Source organism: Pinus tabuliformis, chromosome 8 (genome assembly GCF_031772625.1).
Source record: "Pinus tabuliformis cultivar Carrire ecotype Pingquan chromosome 8, CPIR1, whole genome shotgun sequence".
Lineage (NCBI taxonomy): Eukaryota > Viridiplantae > Streptophyta > Pinopsida > Pinales > Pinaceae > Pinus > Pinus tabuliformis.
Genome location: NC_142294.1, coordinates 1,033,413,200 through 1,033,435,807, shown reverse-complemented (window position 1 = coordinate 1,033,435,807; position 22,608 = coordinate 1,033,413,200). Strand labels below are relative to the sequence as shown.

General features: G+C 40.1%; 1 protein-coding gene and 1 pseudogene across 1 annotated transcript in view; one reads left to right on the top strand and one right to left on the bottom strand.

The window, feature by feature from the left end:
* The window catches only part of LOC149238893 (protein transport protein SEC23 E-like), a 345,793-nt gene that overhangs the window by 240,280 nt on the left and 82,905 nt on the right, over positions 1-22,608 (top strand). The window contains 1 exon segment of the mRNA XM_089373218.1: positions 12,745-12,822. Within this exon segment, the coding sequence (XP_089229344.1) occupies positions 12,745-12,822 (78 nt within the window).
* Positions 5,705-7,124, bottom strand: LOC149238894 (auxin response factor 19 pseudogene; annotated as a pseudogene).

The window sequence follows — 22,608 nt, the reverse complement described above, 5'->3', positions numbered from 1 at the left end:
AAAGACTAGCAACAAACCTTCTTGAGCAAAGTTCGTTTTCCTTTGCCCCTTCTTCTTTTTGCACTTGTACACAACAATTTCAGCCTGGCAACTTGTACCAAATAGTATATGAATCTGCTATCACTTTGCCTTCCTCCAAAACAGCTAGAGTAAATCATTGGACTCGCCTTGCTGACTAGACAAACTAGGGCTTGGATTGCTTCAAAATGAGTGTAAAGATTGCCCAAAAAGTGGTCTGGTCATGCTTAAAAGATTCGGCCTTTGTTATAGTATTATATCACAAATGAGTACCCACAAGAATCACAACAGAGTAACAAAAGATTGATCCTCGTTTAACTCATATTTGCCACATGTTCAAGTTTGCACTTTAAGCTGATTTTGGGTCTGTGCCTGTAATAGGGCCTGATTTCAGGTTTACGACAAAAAAACAACAATCAAAACTTACTTCAGCTCTGCTCAACCTCCAATAGAACTGGCATACAGAATTCAACCTTCAACACCAAAATTCAGTCTTCAACAAGATAGTCCACAAAACTTGGTTGTGTTCCTTAGCCTTGATTTTCAAAGCAAATGTGTCATAGAAATACACAGGAAAGTTCCCATGTTTTTGTTCCTGGTTCAGTCACAGATTAACCTCTTGCTTCAGCTCAGCTACAACAGATAATGGTCTTCACAGATTCAATAAATAAACACATAAATATATACGAAAATTATAGTCTTCTTCTCCAACTTAGATCTCTTCCTTCCTGTGGTATGTTGTACCTCTGTTTTCCTTGATTTGCTAGTTGTATGTGTAAAATGAGCCAATTTGGATGGCTATTTATACTAGTTTTTAGGTGTCACACATTGGGGCTGACCTGACGTTTGACTGAACCATTATGTCCACCGGATTTGATGTTAATACTAACTTAAAAAAATTATTTCTCCTCTATTGTGAGGAGTTAGGAGGTGGGCCACCTACGGTTGGAAAGGTCTCGTCGAAGGATACATGATGATTTAGCTTTACTCCAAATCAAATGTGGACATGTAGCAACCCCCAAATCGAATGTGGACATAGTCACATGGTGGATGAAGCGGGTGAGATGCGGGAAAATATGATCTCCATTTGAGGTAAAGCGAAGTCCTAGGATAAAGAAAACTAGTCAATCTAGAGGTCTTGGGCTTTCCTTCAACGTACAAAATGGTGGAATGAATGATTACTCTCGAGAACTCCTCATCACGATCACCTTTTGTAATATCATGCTTTAAGGATGTCACATGGTTGTGATGAGAGGGGCACGAAGGGTAAGAGAAATAAGGAGTGCAACAAATAGGTCTCTCAATGTGATGGTGTTAATTTTAGGATAACAATGGTATGTTCTATGCTTAGAGCAATTTTACTTCAATTTTCTTTATTAGCCCAATATCATATCCAGTATAGCAATCACATCAACATGATAGTAAAATGCAAATAGAACATAAACAATAATAGTAGAAGACAAGCCAACACAAGAGGACACAAGATATGGCACCAGCCAGGGACAAACCCCAATGTGGGGAAACCCTTGATCAATTCTTCTTATAATTCTTCAAAAGTTCAGCAGAGAGAGAGAGTACAATTTACAATATTCACTTGCCCAAACTGATCAGTCAAAACAACAGAAATAGAAAGCTGGAGCCCTAACCAGAAAGTCAACGCTAGTCAATACAACTGAAATTTACCTCCAAAACAACGTGGTCAACCTTGGTCAACTCGGCCTCCAACAGCTAGATAATGCAGCCCAAAGCAGTCTGAAAATAACTAGTCAAATTTGGTCAACAAAAGTCAATGCAACAACCTAAATTAGGGAAGTCAACATTGGTCAATCCAGGGGTCAACCTGCCTCGGTTTTTGTGCTTAGAACAACGACGTGCCCAAACAAAAGTCTTCCACACAAAACTGAAGTCAAATAGGGTCAACACTGGTCAAAGTTAGTCTCCTGAAATTTTGGCCTCCTGAAAGTTCGGTCTCCTGAAATTTTGGCCTCCTGAAATTTTGGTTAACGCAGCGACTAGAAAAGACAATCTTCCTTTCGCACGTGTGGAGAGAGAGAGGCCCAGAAATCTGTACCCAATCAAGATGAGAGAAAGAAAGATGAATGAGATGAGATGCCAAAATAATGAGGAGGCACCTTGTATTTATATGCAACGTTGAAGGTTGGAGGAGGCTAATCTGATGGCTGGCCGACCTTGACAATTTGTCCATAATCAAAATAAATTCATTACTTCATTTGTACATGCCAAAATGGGATGATCTTTAGATCAATCCTACACCTCTTGGAAGGAGGAATCCAAGAAAAATATCATTTGCCTCATAAGAGTTGTCTAAAGTGATGTTTGGCCCTAGTTGCCAAATTTAATACTCCCTTTCAACTAGGGAGAACACTTGCCACTCTGTCTGATCATTTGTACCATCCCTATCATTGCACTGCTCTACTCTGCTTTGTTGAAAGAAGAAATGATCGAGAATGTATCATACCATTCTCCACTGACCCGAAGTCAGTCTCCAACAACTTGGAGTGTGTCATACCACTCTTAACTGACCTGTAGTCAGTTTCCATTGATCCCAGATCAATATCAACATCCTAGCATAGGGAGTATGGTAGTACACGATGCATCCATCGGTAGTACTATGGTCCCTATCCTCATTTCCCTACTCATTGGCCAAATGAGAGGTACTTCCCATGAGTCCCAGACTACATGGGTAGGATGTGTCGACAGGAGAAGGTGAGCCATTCATCCTGCTCATATGCCATGGGGAAGGGTGAACCACTCAGCCTATGCATGTGCCACCACGGGGTATCACAGGGGAAGGTGAACCATTCACCTTGTACATAATGCACCATTAGGGGAGGGTCAGTCACCCTATGGTCGCTCATCGCTCCAATAAGTACCCCAAGCCCCCCAGAGCTCCCATAGCTCACTATCCATCTCATAAAGGACCCTCATAAGAGGGTCTCTCCACGACTCCAAGTCGTTCATGGAAGGTTAAGAATTTGACCTTCTTGAGGGGCTTCGTAAGAATATCAGCGACCTGCTCATCGGTCCCAATATGATGGAGCCTTATTGCTCCCCACTGTACCATATCCCAGATAAAGTGGTACCTGATATCAATATGCTTGGAGTGATCATGAAACATGGGATTCTCAGAAAGACGAATCCCACTCTGGTTGTCACAAAAGATCACGGTGGTATCCAGCACATGTCCAAACCGCTCACTAAAGAGCTTCCTCAACCAAACAACTTCACATGAGGCTAAACTAGTAGCAATGTATTCAACCTCAGCTGTGCTTAAAGCAACTGACTTCTACTTGCTGCTCATCCATGATATTGAAGCAAAACCTTGAGAGAAGCAACATTTTGATATGCTTTTGTGATCCACCATACTGCCAGCCCAATCTGCATCAGAGTAACCATGGAGCCTCACATTCCTGGCAGTGTATCCCAGTCCATAAGTTATTGCGCCCCGTGGTGGGCTCCAGTATTGTAGCAATAATGCTACAACTCTTGGATCTTCCTATCTCTAATTTTATCAACCCGGTAGTTCGTATAAACTTGGAAGCGACGGTGCTGTATGCACAAGTACTAGCTCTTGTCGCAGCTGTCACTTGGTCAGCTGGCACAAGTCCGCTAGGGCTCAAGCCAACTTCTATATGCTCTCAGAAGAAGCTTTATGAGTGATGGACGAAAGCTATCTCGAAGAAAGCTAACCTACTTTGCGGAAAGAAACTGAAAGCCAAAAAGAAACGCAAACCCTAGCAAACCCTAACAAACCCTAAATCTACCAACTAGTCCTACTGATGCAAAAATGAGAATGCAAACTATGAGAAGAGATGCCATTACTTCTAGGAAGGTAAAATGCATGTGTCTAAGTTATCACTATCTGAAGAAAACATCTTTTTGTATTTTTGATTAAGTTGTTGGAATTATCATGCATGTGCTTCTAACTAGTTTTCCACTGTGCAGGGATGGATCAAGGGATGAAATGCTTTGGGAAAGGTTGGGATGGTACAGAGAGGGTCTAAGGGTCCCTAGCATTCTTTCTGAGAGTTTCACAAAGTCTGGAGGCCATGCAACCGTGTTTATGAACTTCTACAGGAAGTCTGCAGGGGTTTCTACAGGAAGTGCTGTAAGTCTTCTACAGGATGTTCTGTAATTCTTCTACAGGATGTTTACGAATTGGATTTTTGAGGATGGATGGTTGATGGAAGATGCATGGATGGTTATGGAGGTAGGATGGGGGTCTGAAGTGACCTAGGAACTGATGGATGGAGTGGTGAGATGATGTGGAAGGCTGACTTGCATCAACGAAGGTTTAGGCAATGGAAAAGCAAGAAGGTAGGGTTACGTGGCAAAAGAGCAGATGGGAGATGAAGAAACAGACTTGGTGATGGAGGAGCTGACCTGAACGAGGCTCAGATGAATGAGGAGGTGATGAAGGTGATAGAGATGCCCTGCACAATGCTTATTCAAACAAATCAATGAATTCTTGCAAACAAACCAAGTCCTAGCTAACTCAATCCAACTGTTAATGAATGAGTAAACAACAACCTTGTTTGAAAAGAGAACCATATACATCACATGAGCAAGAACATGCCAAAAGATCTAAATGCATACAAACTCCTACCAATCGTTTCTAGGCATAAAAAGCTACGTTACCCATCAAAACCAACTACAATAACAAAGCAAGATCTAAAGAGCAGATTTTATTTCAAGAACGCAGCAAACACATAAATATAAACAAGGGAAGTACTGGGCGCTTGAGATGGGCCCAACCCCAAGAACTACAGCCTCCCAAGAGCGATTTAGAGCTGGTGCAAAGCTGGATCCATCTTTATTAATCAAGAAATGAAAAGTTACATCAAAACTGTCCACAAGAAGAACTTGAGCATGAGCTGAAAGCAAAGCTAATCTACTGCATAAAAATCGAACTACAAACTAGCTAACTAATGGCTAAAACAAAATGACTAACTGGCTACAAAATGACTACCCACCAGCTAACCCAAATGAGGCCCTAAGCCTTCTTATTTATACAATTTGAGGACCCAACAGTCCTCCTAAAGTTTAGGGACTTGGCTGCCCAAGACTTGTAGTTAACAGCAGTCCTACTTGACTTGCTTGGCTGCCCTTGTGCTCATTGACTTGGTGGCCTTTGAACTCCGAGCTGATGGTGGAGAATTCGAGGTAAGGGTCCATAAATGAGGGGGACACCTTCCTACAAATCCTCTAGCTTGTTCTCCCACGAATTTGGCTGCCAAGTGCTCATTAAGACCTTCAATTTTGTCTCCAAGTTGACCAAAAAGGCTACACAAAGCACCCATTAGACTTGTTGGCATAATGACTAACCAAATTCACTCTATTAACATAAAAATAATAAAAAACATGCAATAAACAAATGAGAATGGTGGACTAAGCCAAATTAGGAGGTTGAATGAGCCCAAATAATTGTACATTTTTGGGGCTCATCATCACCCCCCTACTGAAAGTGTTGCTCATCCTCTGAGCAACCAAATCTCTCCCCTTGTCCTTGATGGCCCTGGTGACTTCCTTGGCTAGCATCTCGGCTGATTTCTCCTTTGGCTTCCCGCTTTTCACACTTTCCTGTAGAAACTGTTCGCTGGCTTCCTGTAGAAACAGTCTCTGTCTTCCTGTAGAAACAGTCTGCTAACTTCCTGTAGAACTGTCTTCACTGTTTTGGTCTGTGCGGCTGAGGGTGCCTTCTTCTTGAACTGTGCTGTTGCTCCACTTGTTGTGAAGGATTTTGCTGTTGCATATGAAGATGGTGTTGATCCAGCTGTTGTGATGGCACCTGCTGCTGCTGTTGCTGATTGGAAAGGTGGTGTTGCTGTTGTGGCCACTTAATTTGAGGTTGATACAATTCTGACTGTTGGGACTGTGGAATACTGAATTGTAACTGATGTGACTGCAATGCCTGTTGGGCTGAATTCAAAGGCTTGGTTATGTCACTGCTCCCCAGTTTTTGTAAGGTAGCAGCAGCCATAGGACGATAGTAATCTGGCTGGATGGCTGAGTTTATTATATCAGGTCTCTGATGCATGTTCATCCATTGGAGTAAACCAACACCAGGCATTGTAGGATTTTGAGAATTAACAATACCAGTCTCCTCCCCAAACCACAGTGAAGATCTCTTGATGGCACTCTCTATTTCTGATTCTTCACCCAGCATTCCTGGCTGCCGTGGGCGCTTGGGCCTGAAGAAAGGCGGAGGACAAATGAAAAATGGGGTGGCAACGGGCTCAATCTCCCAGATAGAAACTCGATTCTGCCTTTCACCAGCAGTTGATTCATCCCACCCAACCTGGATATTACGCCACTGTGAGTTTGGCCATTTCATAGAATCAAGATCACTGATCCCTGTAATGGTACCCATATATCTGCGCACGCCTGATTCCTCAGTTTCAAACATCATCCTGAACCGCATGCCAAGTGAAACCTGGGTGCCATAGATTGCTTCGTTGTACTTAGACAGAGGAATGACAAACTCTGAAGGGCTTGCCCTTGGATTGTAGAAAACGGTAAATGGGCTATGGTTTGAAGCAGCATGCGCTGCTACAGCAAGAACGCCAATATGCATGCTGTCACTAGACAGGACAGATGACGACATAGTTGCTTGTTGCCGATTTGCACGCCTTATACCCAGAAGTAGTTGTGATTTTTCATCCCTTATAAAAAGGACAGAGTCACCAGCAAAAAGTCTCTTCGCACTCACAAATACACCCCATCCTGTTGTTAGAAGATGCCTCTTTGGCTGACCACGATAGATATGTCTGAATGTCCATGCATGGTTATGCAAATCTCTGGCCACAAGTTCTTGAGCTGGTGGTTGCATCGTATAATCTAGTGGTGGAAATGAAACAAGAGGTCCCGCGCAGGCATGCCAAAGTTCAGAATTAATGCTCCTCCTTTCCCCTCGTTTTGAGCTTGAACTTTTCTAAAAATCCCGTGGTTTCTTTCTGCAGGGCTGTTTTCTGCCTTTCCTGTAGACGACATCCTGTAGAAAACGCCTGTAGAGTGCAACAGGCGGGAATTTTTTAAGGAACTGAAGAGATCTCGAGAATAAAAGGCAGAAATCGGTAGAGCACCATTGTTTAACTGATCTGGATGGTGGACATGCGCTTCAGTTGACCGCAGTTGAACAAAGAGTGGTGAGAGTTTCAGCCGAGCGTTCCTTGAATTACTGCGTGACTTGTGGTGAGGTGGCAAAAAAAACATGCGCGCTGGTTTTTTTGAACTGAAGTGTTGTCACGAACTGCTGTTGCTAACTATTCGTTCTCTGCTTGTATTCAATTCCATTAGTTGCACTAGAGTTTAGAATATCCCCAACTGACTGTGTTTTGTTTTTGAACTTCACGTGAATGGCTGATCCATGCATGCGTGATTTTTGCCTTGCTGAGTGCAATTGAACGTGGCTCCCTTCTTGGCTGAATCCACTCATCTCATTCATTCATGCATTGCTTTAGATTAGATTCATGCAAACAGAGGAATCGGTTTTGTCACGTACCTGAAAGTCGACTGGCTGCTGTGAAGCTTTTTGCTGCATGCATGTGTTGATCTTCATTTGCTGCATGTATGGTGGCTTGACTGATGATTTATGGCTGTTTTTTCTTTTGCAGGTGTCCTCTGGACGGATCTAAGCTGCAGGAGTTCATTTCCACGTTCAACTCTGCCCGTTCAAGCTGCTGCCATTGAATTTTCTCAGGACCAGAACTTCTTTTTGCCATTTCTCCCAAACGGTAGATCGGTTTGATCTGAAACTCGGTGAGCATGTTACTACCATCATTATGCATCTCCCATAGCAAATTCGTGATCAATGGATGCACGGATTTCGAGAAAAATGGAAAATGGCTGAAGATTTCAGAGGTCGATTTCTCGGAAACCGTGCATCGGAATCGGCTGAAACTGCTTGGGTAGGCTACTATCACCCATGTGCATCTCCCCATGAAACAGGTTTTGAAACGGATGCACGGTTATGGAGAAAATGCAAAAATGGCTGATGGTGATGGAGGCTGATTTCTTGGAAACCGTGCATCGGAATTGCATGAAACTGCTCAGGCATGTTGTCATCAACCTTGTACAATCCCCCATAAAACGGTTTGTCAAATGGATGCATGGTTTTCAAGTTATGGCAAAAACAAATTCTGCTCTATGTGTTTTTGCTTCAAGGCACTTTGCATTTTGGTTGCATGGTATGACAAAATGAATTTTGGCTGTGATGCAGGTATGGAGATGATGGAGGATGAGTTGGAAGACTGCATGAGGACTTCTGAACCCTTGAGGAAGCTAGCATGTTCGCCAAACCACTTTTTGAAATGCATGCCTAGTTTCCCACAATTTCTATAGGAAGTTCCTGTAGAAGCACAATGAGAAGCACAAGGAGGTGAAAAAATGATGGATGAAGGCAAGGGATGGACACACAAGTGCTTGCAGGCCTAACCAATAGACTCCCACCATCAGATTCACTTTTGAAATTGGATTTGGCTCGTCCAAAGGTTCTACAGGATGTTTCCTATAGAAATACAAAGCTTCCTGTAGAAGACACAGTTTTGAGGAAAGAAGCATAATGACATGAAAAAAATGATGGAAAAGGGGTGAGGAATGGAAACATGGATGTGGGTAGGCCTCATGGACATATTCCAAGCCTTCAGGTCCTCCTCGGAGATCAATTTGGCTTTTTTGTAAGCTTCCTGTAGAAGATACGAAACTTCCTGTAGAAGGCACAAAAACTCCTTTGTCTTTGTTTTGAGTGATCCACCTGACCTACAATGTCCTTCTTGCAACCTGCAATGTCACTGCTGCAACATGAAATTATTCAATGGAGATTAGCTTTTTATTTTTTCTCTTTTTTTTTTTTGAAAAACAACTAGGGCGCCTCATGGAGGTTTTCGCCCTAATTGCCTGCCCTGGGCGCCTCCAAGGGAGGTTTTCACCCAGAGATCTTATTCTCTTTTCTCTTTTTTCCCAACCCATTGACCGCCTCATCGAGGTTTTCAATCAATGAGCCAATCTAAGGCGCCTCCGAGGAGGTTTTTACCTTAGATTTCTATTTTCCTTTTTTCATTTTTTCTCTTTTTTCTTTTTCTTTTTTCTACCCTACCCTACTTGAAAAGCAAATTCATTCTCAAGTATAAGAATACTTCCAATGGAGCCATGTGCACATCGAGATTAGAGACAAAACGATGTGAAGGCTCGAAATGCATGCTTGGACAAGTATCCAGATCTCAGAGATCAAATGATCTGGCGTTGAAGGGATCAAACAGAGCTGAGGAAGAAAGTACTGCTGCAACTTAGTGACCTTCTGAAACCATATCTCAATATAGCTTTGATATCCTTGGTCATCTTGCTGATTTGGATCATTCTTCATGTCACCTTCTATCATGACCTTCTGATCTTCCTCTTTTTGTTGATCTTTCTCTTGAGTACATGGAGGATTTGATGATAACCATGAGGGAACTCTCTCGATCTCTGATTTAGATCTCTTCTCTTCATCAAGTGCAGCCCATGGTTCTTTGATCTCCTCTTTGGAATCTTCTTTTTCCTTTGGTCCTTCAATAGAATCTTTGTTTTGCAACACTCTTCCTGAGCTTTGGTGAACATCATTGAGCTCAAGAGGAGTCATTTGCACATGTTGTGCCTCAGATTTGCAATGGGGTTGAGCTGCTCCATTGTGTGGTTTTGGAAATGGTACGGGTAGTTGAGTGGAGGTGTGAAATTGAGATGGAGATGGATGGCATTGTGGTTGGGTAGGCATTTGGGGTTGCCTTGGTGGAGGAGGAGGCGATGGTTGTGGATGAGCAGGTGGTGGAGGAAAATGAGTGGGATGAGAGTTGTACTGGGGCCTCCACTCCTGATAAGGTGCATTCCACTGAGGCTGTGGCTGAGCATAAGAGTGAAATGAATGAGCAACTGGTTGGGCATAATATGGATCTATGAAGGAACAAGGAGGATATGACCAAGGAGGAGGTGTAGACCAGGGAGGATGAGCAGGGGGATCCCAAGAAGGCATGAAAGTGGCTTGATAAGGGTCATAATAGGTCTCGGGTATCCCTTGCAGTTCCTGCTGGTAAGATCTAGGTCCATGTGGCCTCCTTTGGTTCATATAATAGAGTGATTCAGTGGCTTCCTTGGCTCTTTGATATGCAGCTTTGATTCTGGGCAAGGAAGGGCACTGATCTGTAGGATGGTATTCTTCACACACAAAACACACTTCTAGGGAGTGCATTGGACAGTCGTTCCTAGGATGCTTTTTAAGGCACCTAGGACAAAAAATGACCAAAGCCCTCTTGGCTTCCTCTTTCTTCTTTTGGATCCGCAAGGTATCCAGTTGCATGGCAAGAAACTGCCTCATATCACTCTTGAAATCTTTGATCTGATTTTCACATTCATCTTTGGACAAGATGTTGCTCCCAACATCTCTACTTGTAGCCATTTGCTCCAGAGGAATGTTTTCTTCTTCTTCTCCCCTAGAGGTTCTTCAGATATGTCTTGATGTCCACCCAGGGGTTCTTTCATCACAGCCATCGAAGAAGAACGTTGGCTGTGTGAAGCAGTGGGGGTGTTTTGCAATCATTTTTCTAACTTATCTCTACTCCTACAAGGCATGAAATGAAATCTTTTTGCTTGATTTTTGCTTTTTTTCTAGTTCTACTTGCAAAACTGAAACAAATTGAACTGCAACTAACTATCTTGCTAAAATGAAAATGCGGAATTGAAATGAAAGCAGGAAAGGACTAATCTATTTTGCTCAAATGAAATTGCAGGAATGGAAAGGCTAGTCTACGCTTGCAGAATTGAAATACTGATCTACGCTTGCGAAATTGAAATTGCGGAATTGAAAGGCTAATCTAGGAAAGCAGGAAATACTAATCTATGAAAGCAGGAAATACTAATCTATGAAAGCAGGAAATGTCTATGCTACTTTTGCAGAATGAAAATGAAATAAACTACTGAGTAGAAGGTTGTAGTAGAAAATAGAAGAATAGCAACAATCACCAATACTCTGCCGCTTCCCCGGCAACGGCGCCAAAAAGATGGTGGGCTCCAGTATTGTAGCAATAATGCTACAACTCCTGGAGCTTCCTATCTCTAATTTTATCAATCCGGTAGTTCGTACAAACTTGGAAGCGACGGTGCTGTATGCACAAGTACTAGCTCTTGTCGCAGATGTCACTTGGTCAGCTGGCACAAGTCCGCTAGGGCTCAAGCCAACTTCTATATGCTCTCAGAAGAAGCTTTATGAGTGATGGACGAAAGCTATCTATGAATTTTATTATTTATAGTTTATTAATTTATGACCCTTGTACAGGTTGGAGTCCCATCAACTTAATGACATGGTCTACGTCTACTACAATCTTCGATTGTGGGTGAGACAACTTGAGAGGACACCTGATGTGGAAGCCATCTCATTGGATGGGATTGACACCACTGCTGCATGGAGGGTTGAGGCCGAGAGGCCTATCATGGAGTCGGCCCCTGATTGGTTATAGCAGGAGGTAGTGGAGGAGGAGGAGGAGGAGGAGGTGACACCACCCACCCCTGTCACTAGTAGAGGACGTGGTCTACCTCCTATAGCTCCTAGTTCTTCAACTTCTAGAGGACAACAGGGTCCACTACCAACCCCACCGCCTTCTTCATCTAGAGGGAAAGCTCTTACATTTTCTCGTAAGAGGAGCAGAGGAAATCAATAGTATTAGTTATTTGGTTCATTTCATACATTATGACTCATGACATGAGATACATTATTATATTTTTTGTTGATATTTTGAGGCTAAGTTGGGACTCATGACTTAGTATTCAGGACATGATTCACTATTATGTTTGCTATAGCACTAGACATGATATTACACATCTTATATATTAGTTCTCTTTTCATATTTATGTGTCAATGCATTTATTTTATGTTGTGGATGCTTTAGATATTAAAAAAATTGAAAAAAATGAATATTTTTGTATTTGCCGATTTTTTCTCTAATTTTACCAAATTTTCTCCAATTTTTACAATTTTTTCCAATTTCGGACCCTCGCCAATTTAATCCCGATCACGATGTTCACAACATTGCAGTTTTGCTAAATTTTTGCTTTTTGTTTCTTTTGTTTTGATATATAGATTTTGTACATAGCTAAGAAATTCTTTATCTATGCCCCTTATGGATTTTTTACATGATGTAATAATGAATCCCATAAACTAGATTTGGTCACTTTTTACTATCGAATTGTCTGTCTTTCTTGCCTAGCTTATCTCTTTATCTTCTACATGTTATTAGGGCTTTTTTGAGGCTGTCACATTGACTGCTACAGAGATTACATTTACATTGTAAAGAAGGTGTTTCTTACTTTAAACCATTTTAGGGTTTAAAGCCCTAAATTTACCTAGAGTCACCTTTTTAGAAAAGGAAGTGAAAAGGAACTGCATAGCTTTCTAATTTGATTTATTTACATTTTTCAATTTTGTGAAACAGACAGCCTTTGTCAAGCTGAAACTATTTCATGTATCTTATGCTTGTTGATTTAATTATGTCTCTTGTTACACGTTTTTATCTAGAAGCTGTAATATCTTTTGGTGGTGATTGGCATTATTTGTGAGTAAACCTTTCAGGTTCGTTGAAAACCATGTAATTGAAGCACATTAGTTTTTGCCATTATTTGTAAAATAAAATTGATTGAAAACTGTAGAATTGAAGCACATTTGTTTTATGTATTGATATGCAGGAGCTCGCTGCTGGATTCGATCAAGAAGCAGCGGCTGTTGTCATGGCACGATTGGCTTCATTAAAAATGGAGACAGAGGTGACATTGTCATTGTATAGCTTGGCTAAGTGATGTTGTCCATGAAGTGGTCATTTACAGTCAATGGTCCTGTAGTAAACTTCCAAGTTGTACCAGTAATAAATCATGAGAGTTTGCTTGCTTCTTCAGTTTTCGATAAAATTGTGAGAGCATCCTTTTAGGTGGCTAAAATATAAGTTACAATGATATGGATTCAGAAATGGATGTGGATATGGTGTGCATAATGACAATGACAAATTTTCAGAATAGGCTGGATACATGGCTGCGAATGGTTTGCATAATGACAATGACAAATTTTCAGAATAGGCTGGATACATGGCTGCGAAATGATATATATATATATATATATATATATATATATATATATATATAGCATTGAGACTTTAAGATCTAAGAATACCATAGATATGTAGAAAAGCTAATCTTATTAACCAAAAATATGCAATGACAAACAATAGTTTTGTTATCATAAAATTTAGCATCTGAGTGCAAAGCTTTTCATAAAGTGCCAAGACTAGAACATGAAATTGTTACCACTGTCACCAAGGCAACAATTTCCTTTGTTTTGGTGAATGATGGATTGATCCTACACAAGGGAGGCTTCCGTAGTAGCCTCAAGTAATTGCTAGGCGAGACACAATAAAGTCTAAGGCCTCCTTTATTCTAAATTTTGTTTAAAGTGTTCTAAGATTGATTTAGGGGGTTTATCAAGTAATGATCTCATGCAAAACAATCCCCAAACCACTCAACTGTCAAAGTTGCCAATGACTGTTGTAAAACTTGAATAAACGGTAGGAAATTATAGTGGTAAACAAGTTACAACATCAATACAATTGAGCTCTCAAAATGAGTTATAAACTTGTAGAAATAAGGTTAAATTAATGAATAAATCTTTGGTTTTATAACTTTTAAAATATGAAAATTACAAGGCATATAAAATCCAACCAAAACAATATGTTTAGCCTGAATTATGCATTAATATAAATTGACAAAGCATATTTTATTCAATAAAATGATTTTAGGTTAAACATGCTAGAAAAACCCTAGGATTTTGTGTCAAGAATATGAAAGAAAACCCTAGATTTTTAGGTAAAAAATATGCATGAAAACCTTAGACGTCTAGGGTTTTTGATGGCTGAAAATTAGATGTAGTCTAAACAAAACCATAAATCTACCCGAAAAATTTAATTTGATTTTACAAAATACAATTGACTAGAGGGAAAAGATTAGTGCCTTTTGTTAGGCTTTTTGGGATCTAGACTTAGTGCGCACACACACACACTAGATTTGGTAACAAATTCATGTTAACTTGACACAGCTAATGAATTAAAACACACTGATGTGTCTAATCAAAAACAAATTATGGACACTGAAATGTATAAAACCAACAATTAGATCATGCATAGTAAACATATTACACAAAAGTTCTACGCAATCAACAGTTCTTCATTAAATTCTTCTTAGAACCTACTCATGCTCCCTTACTGGGATAATGGCTCTCGAGGAAATTACATACACAACAATTACCCTGGATCTAATCCAAATGATCAAGCCCTAGATTCGTCCTCGATCTGGTTGATGTGGATCTCCTTTCCTGCTCTGTGCTCTTTCCTTGGACCTGGCACAATTCAGTATCTCACTATGAGGAAACCTACAATATTACTCATGCAGATCTCTTGCTTATTGAGAGAACCTCTGTCTCAATGTCTTGTGCTTGTGCGCGTTTCTGTGGTTTGCTTGACCCTCTCGACCTTCCATAGATCTGAGGCCTACCATGTTGATTTTTGGGTAACTGCGGTATTTCCCAGCTACATATGTTGGCCCTTGGAAGAAAAAGAAATTGAAATTGAAATTATAAATTTTGGAGCACATGTAGGCCCCAAAATGATAGATCGGTCCCACTATATGAATGGGTGTGACCCTTGGTCAAACCCACCTCTTTTGACCACTATATATACACATTCGACCTCCTTCATTTGGCATCAATTCAGATCACACACAAATCATCTATTCTTCTGTTCACACGTGTGAAGGAGGGAGAGAAGATGATCAAAAGTTTGACTAAAAAGTTTGACCAATGTTGACCACTGTTTGATCGAATTTTTTGGCTGCTATTTAACCGAGTCTTTTGGGCACAGTTTGACTGAATTTCTAGGCAGGTTGACTGAGATTTTTTGGGCAGTTTGACCACAGGTTGACCAAAATTTTCTAGGAAGTTTGACTGTAGGTTGACTGATATTTTCTGAGGTAGTTTGACCAAATTCTGAGCAGTTTGTTTGACTTGATATTAGCAGATTGTACTTTTGCTAAATTGAACAATTTCTCCTAGAAAAGATTGCTAGGTTTTCTCTCGAGTTTGGGTTTCCTAGGTGAAAAATTTTGGTGTCAACTATGCATGGTTTTTCTACTGTGATATTTACTGTTTCTGTTGCATCTACTGTTGAATTTTCCGAGTGTAATTGATTAATGATGTTTTGAAATATGCTAAAATAAGACTGTATATCATTGGAAGTAATTATCAGTGGCAGAAAATTGTGCTTGTCTAAATTAGCACTAGAAAATCAACATACCACAGGATCTCTTGGCCCTCCACAAATCTGAGGCCTACTTGTTGACCACTATAGGCCCTCTTAGCTCAACTCGGCCCTCGCCAAACCTCTTGGCTCTCTTGTTAAGCCACCATCCATATGCCCTCTTGACCCTAAATGGTCTGAGCCCTACTTGGCCTTCTCCTCTTAAGAAAATCGCTTTATCACTGACCACACAAATGGATCACTCGCCCTTGTACTTATGCTTTTCCAAAGGGTGTAATATGTTACCTTACAAAGTCCATCTATTACCTTACAAAAAATTTCAAGATGGTTTAAGGGAAGGTACTCCACTATTAACCTTCCTAAAGTTTTGATAAGAAGTGTTTGTTCAACAATAAACCAAGAGATTGCACCACCATCATTTGAGAAGTACACATACACTTATATTCATCCATAAAGAAAACTGCAAGATAAAGTGAGATCACTTAATTAAGAATTCTTTCAACCTTCAAAGCCCTAACAATTAACATCTATGAAGAAGTAAAACCATCCACAAAATAATCTCCTTAGGAAGTCACTCTAATTAGCCATCCAAACTAGTTGTGACTTTCCCTTGCCCTTTTTCTTGTTTGGACGCTAACCCACGTAATGGCCAAATTTGTGACAAGAAAAGCATTTCACTTTCCTCATGTCTTTATTTTTTCTATCCTAAGAGGTGGCTTCCCCACTAGTATTCTTCCTGGTCTTCCCCATGTGATTCCTTGCCTGACTGGCAAGGCTAAGGTTCTCATTAGCACTCTTGTGTTGGTAACCTGGCATCCATGCAACAATTCTTCTTGAATTTGTCTTTGATGAAATCATCCAACAATCTCTCCTAGCTAAGAAGGTTTTCTAATGCCACAATCTTGTCAATGAAGTGAGCCCATGGCTTAGTGAAGCCATTCAAGACTGCCCTCACCAACTCTTGTCCTGTCATGGCCACTCGAACTGCAACCAACTCATCAAGAACTTGTGTGATCCTAATGAGATAAGAAGCTACTGTATCTGATCTTGTCATCTTGGTGCCCCAAATTTTCTCCCTCAACACTATGAAAAATCGATAAAAATATCGCTTATTGCAATCAACTGGTAACTGTCCAATGTATTTAATTTTGAGCAAAATTATTATACTGCAAATTTGAATAAAAACATGATTGCAATATTCACCAAAAAATAACTACAAAAAATCTAATAGAAAAACCAATCACAAAATGGACACCAATATTTTTGGACAAAAATGTTCCTGGAAAAACCCTAAAGGGAAAACCACTTCTTCAGATTTGAGGGTTATTATTATCTTCAACAAATTCTGCAATTGATAGATGTTACAATACTGTTTGCCAAACCTTGACAAAGCTCTCGCAAAATATTTCTTCACATCCGTAAGTTGATCTAACCCCTTGAAGGCTCACGACCTCCCTTTTCAACCTGACACGACCTCACACTGGCAAATACGACTTGTACAACCTTACATGTGTGGCTCCTAGACGCTTTGATGCTCACGACATGGAAAGAATCAACCTCTTTTGGTAACTTGTAAGAGCCTCCTGGCAATCTTATACGACCTCCTTATGTCAAATACGACCTCCACAAGGAATCTCAACCTCTCTCATTGAAAACATGACCCTCCTGGAATCCTCACAGCCTTAATAACTCGACCTCCCTATTTGCAGAAAAACTTTGGGAAAATTCCTTCCTTTGGATCTCGGAAACTAGAAGAATTCTGATGAAAGAAAACCTCAACAAATATTCACTGGTTCAGTTGCCACTGAAACCCTTGCTGATGTTAAACCCCAATATTAATGATCATTATGATCTCCAAGGATGACCATTGATTTCCTTTATAATTTCTCGTTGATAAATATACGACCAAGATCTAGATTTGAAATGATCTAATCGATGGCTAAGATCATTCAAAAACTTCACTAGAAGTCGCTAGAGCAAAATCAACTATGTCTCAATTATTACTAATTAATTAATCTATTTCCCTAAGTTAAAGCTTAGGAAAATAATTAAAATTGATTAATCAATTTAATTAAGACATTTCCATTTAAAAATAATAACTTGGGCTTGGAAACATTTTGTGCAAATTTATTGTATCTTCTTCCATCTTGTGGTTGTTGCAAAATTAGGGTTTCAATGAAAATTTCTTCGAAGCATTGTTGAATCTTTTATGGTTCTAACATTTCCTTGACAAGGCCCATGGTGCTTTGAATAGATAGTGTTGGGTGTATTGTTAAGGCACCCCTTGATGTTATGTTCACTAGTTCAAAACCCGTGGGTAGTCCCATCTTTCGAACGAAAGAGGGAAAAAAGAAGAAAAACACTTGAAAAGATTATCACCAAATTTCTATTGAGGAACCTAAGTGTAGCCTTCTCCCATATTGTCTCCATTTGATTGACAAATATTAGGATTTAAGGAATTGAGAAACCTAATTTGTAGCTCTCTCTCTCCCTTAAATCACTTCCATCAATCCTCTTCCATAGATTTTAGTCTTAGAATCCTTTAGCCCTTGATTGAGAAAGGCATTAGTCCACTCTTCTGTGAGTCCCATAAAAATAAAGCCCTACGTTTCCATTTTTTTTTATGTTTTATAGGATAAATTAAGGTCAGGCTATGATAAAATCTGCATTTTTCAGCATTATTTACCATGGACCTTATAATCCTAGGGTTAGACTTTGCATGCACTTAATTGATTAAATCATTAAAGTATAAATTTTAATTTTCATGCATTTTCAATCATTAATGAAGGTTGACTTCTAGGGTTTTCTTGTTGTTTTATGTACTTTAGCATTGAAAGTTGTTGTAATCCATTCCCTAGTTTACTCATTGATTAGCCCTTTTTTTTACTTGTCTACTATTAATTTTTGGGAAATTTTATTATTGCTTTTATAAATATTTGCGTGCTGTAATTGTGCTAAGACACTAGTTGCTGTAAAAAGGCTCTGCAAGTGTTACTTCTATTGCAAGTGGGGCTGCAACAACAACTTCAAATGTTGAGGGGAGACAACAACCTCAAGGTAACAAATATCCCTTGTGGAAATATGTCACAAGAGAGAAAGGGCCAGGCAATAAGATGAAGGAAGGAGGCAATGTTTCTTGGAAATGCAACTATTGCAAAACTCATTTCATGAGTACATATTTCTGTGTGAAATCTCATTTGTTGGCTTTACCAAGTTGTGGAATTGTAGCATGTACACAGGTTTCTTTAACTAAGACGAAGGAAATGGGAAAAGAGGCCAACTTTGGTATGGCAAAGGTGGCGCAACATCTAAAGAAAACTAGAATGAAGACCCCCTTCCATTCTTGATGAAAAACAACAAGAAGTTTCCATTTGAGAGTTCTAGTGGGGGACAAGCAGTGAAAGATCCTAATACTTTACATATTCAGATTCCAGACTCGATAACAGAATGAGAGGCTGATACTTTAGTTACCTTCTGAGATAATCTATCTCTAGGCGCAATCTAGCATCTCTCAATGAAGAGTGAATTTTATGAGGGATGCACCCACTCATTTATAGTATTCATATCCGGTTATTACATCACTGGTGAGTGCCGGTTAAAAGTAAAGATTCAGGTACAAGTGGAAAACTTGCATTATCTCATGCCTTAAAGTCTTTCGACATATGTGGACTGAATCAAACACATTATTATGGTCCCACTACTGCTTCTTCTTTAAGCCGAGGGTCCACTGCTTCACGTGTGAGAAGGTCTACTACATAGTTGAGGTATCTGGGCTTATGTTTGATACCAAAGTCATAACCATCTAACCAAACTGCCATCGCATGATGCAGACGTTATCATCGGCAAGTTCACGGTTTTCTTTTATCATGCCTGACATGATTTTGAGATCTGTTCAGATCAAGAATTTAATAGGTTTTAAATAAAGCTTGAAATGAGATATACTTTTCTTGACTGCGAGTACTTCTTTATGGCTTGAAGGATAATTGAGTTTAGCTCCATGAAAGGTTCCTGAGGTGTAGCCGCAAATCTCTTCAGTGCCATTTATGCGTTCAAGAAGAACACTGCCCCATGCAAAATTTGATGCATCTGTTTCAAGGACATAAAATCCTTCATCTGCCTGGAGCTTGAGAGGAGGAAGGTTTTGGACTTTCTCCTTGATGGATTTCACCACTTGGGTCATGGCTTCGTTCCATGGGATTGGTGACTTCTTCAATCTTTGCTGCAGGACAACTAGATCTTAGGCTTGTCCTTTATAGAAACGTCTGATGTAATTCAGACTGCCTAGGAATCGTTGCAGCTGGGTCTTGTCTAGGATTTGCTCTGGAAAATTCTGTAGGTTTAGAAGAACATGATCTTGCAGTGTGATACTGCCATTAGAAATCTTTAAACCTAAGAAACTTACATCTGTTACTCCAATTTCAATCTTGGATTTTGACAAAGCTAATCCATGTTTAACACAATGCTCACAAAATATTTGGAGATGTTTCTGATGTTCTTGGATATTCTTGGAATAGACAAGTAAATCATCTATGTAGATAATTAACCAATCTATGCCACGGAAAACATCTTCCATTCTTTTTTGAAATTCACTAGGAGCATTCTTTAAACCGAAAGGCATAACCTTCCATTGATACTGTCCATGTGGGACAACAAACGTTGTTTTATAACGATCTTTAGTAGGTATTGCAATTTGGTAGAAACCTTATTTAAGATCGAACTTGCTGAAGATGTTACATCCTTTCATTTTTTGGAGAAGCACTACTTGATTTGGCAGAGGAAATGCCATATTTTTTAGCACTCCATTTAGGGGCTTGTAGTTGATCACCATGCGAGGTTGGCCTCTTTTGATCTTTGAATGCTTGTTGACATAGAATGCTTGGCACGCCCATGGGCTCTTGGCTAGTTCGATTAGGCCCTTGTCTAAGAGATCTATAATCTCTTTCTGGTAGTAATCCAACTCGGTTGGACTCATTAGAGCAGCTGATGCTTTCTGTGGTCTGATCTGTATATCATTTGCATATGGTAGATCGATCACATACTTTTCTTGTGCCCAAAAAGCATTGGGGATATCTGAAGTACACTGCTGGATAATCTTTTCAAAAATTTCTTTCAAATAATCTTGACGATGAGTTGTGGCGAAAGAAATGATTCTTGTTTTTTTCTGGACTTCTGCAGGCTTTGGCTGTTCTAGTTTTTGCTTGTGAGGGACGGAGAATGTACAAGAAGTTTTGAGAGGAATCTGTACAGACTTACCAGAAATAGTCATGGAAAATATGAGTTGGTGGTAGTCAATAGAAATGGGAGACCAATGGGTAAAGAATTCAAAACCTAAAATAATGTTGGCTGGGATGTCATCAAGTTCGAGGAATGTACATTGAACTGGATGGTCTTGGATGGATACAGGGAAATCAATTACCTGATGTGGGAGAGAAAACATTGAACCAGTAATGCTAGCACCGCCCTCCATTGATTTCTCCTAGTAGAAAGGGGGAATAGAAAGATGGTGAGCTAAATTAAGCTGAGTGCTCGAATCAAGTAAACAATCTAAGGAATATGGTTTACAATTAGGGGGACAAAAGGTAAGAGGAATATACAATTTAGGTTGATTGGCGAGAGAGAGAGACTTACCAGGATAAAGTGCAGACAAATTAGGTGAATCAGGCTGTTGGGCATAATCTAGTGTAGGCGAGACAGGGGAAGATTGTTCTGGACTGTCTAGAGCCTTAGTTGCTAGATGGTCGAAATCATCATCAAAGGATTCAACAACTTCTTTCTCGAGCTGGAGCAATTGTGCTTTGAGTACCTGGATTTCTGCGGCAAGGGATCTGATCTTTGCTTGCTTGTCGTGGATTTGCATACGCATGGATGTGCAGGAGGCACGCTTGACAAGTTGTCGCTCTGGATGCTTGGCTGGATGGTCAGCATATAACTCAGCCAGATGCCAGTAGGAGGGAACATAATAGGCTATCTCCTCCTTTTGTTTGGTCGTCATCTGGCTGGATGACTGAAGTTTTTGATGGTTTAAACTTTAAAGTAGTCATGGCGGCGTCGATTTTTTTGATCTCATCGTGAATGTTTATGCGGAGATTTATCTGCCATGGCGATGTTTGCTCGAGATTTTGCCTTAAGTCTGCAAGCCGCTTGTTAGGCATAGAAAACATACAAAAGCGGTAGGACTGCAAACTATCTTCATCATCAGAACTGCCATGGAAACCGGGAACGTGGTTTCCATCTTCTTCTTTTGCCTCAGAATCATCTTCTGGATAATAAATTTCTCCAGTAGGGTCTTCGTCATAATCACAGTAGAACAAATCCCACATAGTAGGTTCTAAGGTATCTGTGAATAGAGCTGCTAGCTTTGGCTTTCGTGCTTTTTGTGGACATTCATTTGCCCAATGACCTTCCTTATTGCAAATAAAACATCAGACTGATTTAGTCGGAGTCTTTCGGTATCGAAGGAATGGTCATTTTTTTTGGAAAGGCTTCTTTCCAGGCTGATATGGCTTCTTGTAAGCTTTTGGCTGAAACTTACTCTCTGAGGACCAATGCTTCTTGTGCGGATCTTTGGATTTACAAGAGCATTTGGGGTCGCGATTGAAGGGTCCCTTACCCCAGTTGGGCATCTGGCCAACTGTTGTGCAAATCTTATTTGAAAAGATCTTGTTGTACTCCTTGAAGTCAGTCATAACATGTTTAGCTAAACAATGTTCTTCAATGACTTTCTTGATGTGGCCATGGACCATTGCTAAGGTCATGCCTGACAGGGAAAGATGTTTGTCTTCAAAATATTTGTTGATGGTAGTGGGAAGAATGCCAGACATACTTTGGATATACCTCTTGAGGTATGGTGTATTAACATAGGAATTGGATTGAATGAGCCAATCCCGCATTTGACAAAAATAATCTTCCATAAGACCAAGATTGCCTAACCGGTTAGACATAAACAATTCACTGTAATGGTCTGGATCTTCATCAATTGTAAGGTCGACAAACTATGCATGTAGAGCAACTAGCAATTGAACAACAAGATCATTATGGCCAAGGATGGCTTCTTGGGCTTCTGTGGAGGCATAATGCTACCATGTATGTGCTAAGCCACCAAATCCATTGATAATGAGTTATGCAATGCTGCGGAGAAAAAGGGTAGGGTCATCAATCTGTTTTTTCGTTGCCCAGCTATTGAGGAGACTCATTGCATTCTCCAATTCGATCTTAGGCTGGCAATTTGGAAAAAACATGGGTTCTTGCGGCA